Source organism: Arachis duranensis, chromosome 1, assembly GCF_000817695.3.
Source record: "Arachis duranensis cultivar V14167 chromosome 1, aradu.V14167.gnm2.J7QH, whole genome shotgun sequence".
Lineage (NCBI taxonomy): Eukaryota > Viridiplantae > Streptophyta > Magnoliopsida > Fabales > Fabaceae > Arachis > Arachis duranensis.
Genome location: NC_029772.3, coordinates 92,521,158 through 92,526,150, shown reverse-complemented (window position 1 = coordinate 92,526,150; position 4,993 = coordinate 92,521,158). Strand labels below are relative to the sequence as shown.

The 4,993-nt window shown below is 38.0% G+C and overlaps 2 protein-coding genes across 2 annotated transcripts in view; one reads left to right on the top strand and one right to left on the bottom strand.

Moving 5' to 3' along the window:
- LOC107461519 (protein S-acyltransferase 24) overlaps positions 1-2,655 on the top strand; it is a 5,758-nt gene extending 3,103 nt beyond the window's left edge. Inside the window, exons 6-13 of the mRNA XM_052251535.1 lie at positions 3-114; positions 215-314; positions 574-631; positions 844-921; positions 1,043-1,141; positions 1,643-1,721; positions 1,817-1,965; positions 2,087-2,655. Coding sequence (XP_052107495.1) covers positions 3-114; positions 215-314; positions 574-631; positions 844-921; positions 1,043-1,141; positions 1,643-1,721; positions 1,817-1,965; positions 2,087-2,542 — 1,131 coding nt within the window. The 3' untranslated portion in view covers positions 2,543-2,655. The remainder of the gene's footprint in view (positions 1-2; positions 115-214; positions 315-573; positions 632-843; positions 922-1,042; positions 1,142-1,642; positions 1,722-1,816; positions 1,966-2,086) is intronic.
- Positions 2,656-3,240: 585 nt separating this feature from the next.
- Positions 3,241-4,993, bottom strand: part of LOC107460413 (protein FAR1-RELATED SEQUENCE 5-like) — a 7,140-nt gene continuing 5,387 nt past the window's right edge. The window contains exon 2 of the mRNA XM_052251533.1: positions 3,241-3,356. Coding sequence (XP_052107493.1) covers positions 3,241-3,356 — 116 coding nt within the window. The remainder of the gene's footprint in view (positions 3,357-4,993) is intronic.

Sequence of the window (4,993 nt, the reverse complement as noted above, 5' to 3'; positions counted from 1 at the left end):
AACGCTGTGATGGGAACAGTCGTCTTGGGAAGATTTCCAAATTAGGACTGGCTCCCATACTTTGGTGTATAATTTTTCTGCTCTTGGTCACATATATTCATTCCGTCATATTGGGTATCTATCTTGACTTCTACACATGAAATAAGCTGTGTGCATGTGAACAGTTACATGTCTATTTGATGGTTTCCTTACTATGTTTCTGTCCTGTCTGCAGCAACAAATCTGCCAAAGCTGACAGCTGCAACTGGCCTTCTTGCATGGCTTGGAGTTTTACTTGCAACTGTTGGATTGGCTATGTTTTACAGGTGTAGCAGGTAAGTGATATGGACTTTAGAGTTTAGACTTTATAGCTTCTCATGATTCATGAATACGCTATAGGCTACTATATGTAAAAGAAACATAGCTTCAATGTGGCATGTGAACTGACACATAAATAGATGCATATTATGAGTTGCTGTTCTATCCATATTTGGATGGTTCTTGTTTTCAAATACCTGAGATATTACTTGAGATAGCTGTCATTTGTTTTGTTATCTTATTTTGTTAATCTTTCTATTTTTAACCTTTTTACAGCAAGGATCCAGGTTTCATCAGATTAAATAAGAGTGACACACAGAATATGAAAGATGATGTGAGTTTTGTTCTGTTCTTTGTGATCCTTGTCTATACTTTGATTCTCGCCCACACCCTCTCATCCCCAAGATTGTATAAACTCCATTTCTACCTTGGATGATTTCTTTTTTGTAATATCTCGTGAGCCCATCAATTCTCCTCTTGATATGTTCAATACATATAATAAGTGTATATGGCATTAACATCGAAAGGTTTAATGATGTATTGCAGGAGCCTCTATTGAAGATTGAGATAAATAATCCTGCTTTGCTAGCTGGAAATTGGTCCCAGCTCTGTGCAACATGCAAGGTGAACAATGCTTTCTTTTGTTTGCCTGACTTATTCTTGGGATGCATTCTTTACTAGCTCAATTTGTGTACCCTTGCTTTAAATGATTTTGTACACAATTTCATAGTACTTTTTTCCTTAGATTGTCAGGCCTCTTCGTGCAAAACACTGTTCTACTTGCGACCGTTGTGTGGAACAATTTGATCACCATTGTCCTTGGGTTTCCAACTGCATTGGGAAGGTACTTCTGTTTGATCAATGTACATGACTGTCATTTAAATGCTAGTCGAGTAAAGTAAGCTTTTTCATTTTGTCAGTGAATTCAATTGAACAGAAGGGTGTAGGTAGAAAAATAAGCCTCAGATATTTTTTTCCTGTTTCCTTCTGGGTATTTATATGGTGCAGACAATTTAAATAGGTCTATGTTGATTTTGTGGTATGTTAGTGACTATCGAGTTTTAAATTTGTGTTATACCATTCTTATGATGGATTGTTCTATTTTGTTGTTAAGATATGCCATATACATTTGTAGAATAAGTTAGGATAGACCTTCATTACTTTCCCACTTTGTTAATAGAGTGAACTGCCATTTTTATTCTTTTAACATAATTATTCTTTCCTTGATTAAGTATGCAACTTGCTTTGTCCAACTCATTGAATTGAAACCCCACCCCTCTCTCTTTTTTCCCCTCTTGTCTCTTTTAGATGTATTGACTTCATTTTGTTTCATTTATGTTTACAGAAGAACAAATGGGATTTCTTTGTCTTTCTTGTTCTTGAAGTTTCAGCAATGATAATAACCGGTGGAGTTACTCTTTCAAGTATGTTTGTTGTTGAGACATAATGAGTTAAATGTTACCAATGCTCTTTTTTCTGAAATATAGACTGATGATGGAAACTAATTTTCTACATACAGGGGTGTTAACCGATCCAATGGCTCCTTCCTCATTTGGAGCATGGCTTCAGTATGTTGGCAAGGAACACGTTGGTGCAATATCATTTATAATTGCTGATTTTTTCCTCTTTTTTGGCGTGTTTGCTTTGACTTTTGTTCAGGCTAGTCAGGTATGATTGCCTTGGAAGCATCATTTTGTTTTCAATTCCTTTCATCTATGTATTTGGATATGATGCAGAAGTTTTCTCTCATCTGACCTAAAGTATGCCTTTCCTTTTTTCTGTAACCCAGATTTCGCGCAATACTACAACAAATGAAATGGCAAACGCAATGCGGTATAGCTACCTCAGAGGTCCAAATGGTAGATTCAGAAACCCATATGATCATGGTTGCAAGAAGAACTGTTCTGATTTCTTGATCAATGGGTACAACGAAGATATAAGTATTGATGAATTAGGCGATTCAGAGGAGGGTATTGGAATGACGAACATCGGAAGGGGCTCGAACTTCGCAAACGGGGACTCCCATTCTCGTTCTCATTCTCATTCTGAACGCACAAATGGGCATCATATTATTAATGTGAATTCCAGTAGTTCCAATCACGGTCACCGTCATGGACATGTTAATGGCCATGTTCATTCTGCACATTGTAGTCACAATAACCATGGCAAAGCCAGAAATGAAAGCATCCCATTGGGCTTAGGTCTTGGCCTTGGACGGAACAGCATAGTTGCACCCTCTTCATGATATTAACACGTCCGCTTGTACCCAATTGTAATGATGTATATCATAGGCACACATCCATGTTAGTTTTTACGTTAATATTCAATTTTTTATGGCTCTTTTCTACCTTCACCAAAGTGCGATTCTCTGTTTCCCTCTTCTCTTCTCTTGCCCATCATTTTAATTTTTCTTATATTCCATTTTGTAAGTAATTCAATTTGCGATTATAGCCGATAACGAACTTGTTTCGCGTTGAAACCGAAGTTAAAAGATGCTAGTAGCTCACCCCAAAAAAAAAATAAATAAATAAATAAAAAGATGCTACTACGTATGACTGATAAGTGATAACCTAGCTAATGTTACTCATCCGTTAACGCGGTTATTGTTTTATGAATGGTATACTGATGTTTGTTTATACAAAGATGTTTGTATACAAAGATAATAGTTTTTTTTTTTTAAATAAGAGCTCAATACAATAAAGTAGAGCATACAGAGCTAGACAGTAACTCTAATTAAAACTAAGCACACACTCGGACAACAAATAGTTTCCATGTCATTTTTGGCATAGTTATCAACAACAAAAGAGATTAACACCTATCCATTCATTAACGCTGGTCACAGTCATGTTGATGATCTCTTCAACACTTTTGTTTTTATTCTGAAAAATCTTTATGTTCCTTTCCATCCAAATGTTCCACACGATAGCACAAAAGCATCTTATCCTATGCTTGCGATCCTCCTTCCTCATCGATTCTTCTGTCCAACTTAAAAAGTGCTCTTTCTTTGAACTCGGATACAACCATTGATGGCCAAAACCCGACATCCAAGCACTCCAAACCTGCCAAGCAAATGCACAGCCTAAAAACAAGTGATGTACAAATTCCATATCATTATTACACAAAACACAGACATTATCTTCTGGTCTGACAATTCCAAATCGGCTTAGCCTTTCCTTTGTATTCACCATGCCTATCAAAACAAACCAAGTAAACAGCTCCACTCTTGGTGGAACCAAACCTTTTCAAATGGTTCTAGTAAAGCTGTAACTGGTTACCTCCTCTGGAATCAATTCTTCTTGCATCACCTGCACAAATGAGTTAGTTGAAAAAATACATTGCCTATCGTATTTTCACACCATTCTATCCTCCCGGTTACGTACTAATCTCACAGGTCTTAGAGCCTCATGTAATTGACGCAGGAGTTCTAACTCCCATTGGAAGAGCTCTCGCATCCATTGAAAGTTCCATACCCAATCTAGCCCATCCCAAAATTCGCAGTCCCCAATGACAAATCTACAATGGTTTGAAACAGAGAAAAGTCTCGGGAACCGATCTTTTAGAGATCCACAGAGCCATACATCCTCCCAAAACCTAGTCTGTCGCCCATCTCCGATCTCCATTGACAACCCTGTAACCAGCTTATCCCTTATACGTTGATTCGTGTTCTGTAACTGGCATATATCCTTCCACGGGTCTCCTTTAGTAGGTAGTACTTGAGTTGGCAGTAGCTCATTGGGATTTAGATTATTACACGAACATACGATCTTCTTCCATCTCTTCTTTTACAAACCGCCACCACCACTTAAAAAGAAGGGCTGCATTACAAATCATAGCATCGCCAATTCCCAGCCCTCCTAGTTTCTCGGGGGCTTGCACTACTTCCATCTTACTAGTGCCATACCGTTTCTCCCATCTTCCTTACTCCACAGGAATCTTCTTTGTAATGAAATTAATTTATCAACAACAGCCTTTGGCATCTTGAACAATCTCAAATAATAAACTGGAAAACTATTCAAGACCGACTTAATAAGCACCAACTTACCAGCTTTGTTTAGCACCTTAGCTTTTCACAGGCTGAGTTTCTCCTCCAATTTTTCCATTATAGGCTTTCATGTCTTCACCAACCTCGGATTTTCTCCTAAAGAGATCCCAAGGTATTTAACTGGAAGAGTGTCCCCCTTACAACCCAATAAGTTGCACATACGTTGGACTCACTGCTCATCACAATTAATTGAAATCAAACTGGACTTATTAAAATTAATTCTGAGCCCTGGCATCAACTCAAAACATCGCAATAACCTCTTGTAGTTCTGAATAGACTCCTCTTTCGGTGGACAAAATAGAATAGTTTCATCAGCAAACTGCAGGTGTGACAATTCGATACTCTCTCTCCCAACCAACAACGGTGATATACGTCCGTTCCTGATTGCCTCTCCAACCATTCGATGCAGCATATCCACAACTAGTACAAATAAGAAGGGAAAAAGTGGGTCACCTTGTCTCAAGTCTCTTTCCATTTTGAATGGCTTAGATGACGAACCATTTATCAGAACCGACATAGATGCAGTTGTCACACACTCCGTAACCCACGCTCTCCATCTATGCCCAAAACCCATCTTTTGTAAGATAACGTTCACAAAACTCCACTTGATTCTATCACATGCTTTCTAAAAATCTAACTTGATTATTGCTGCCT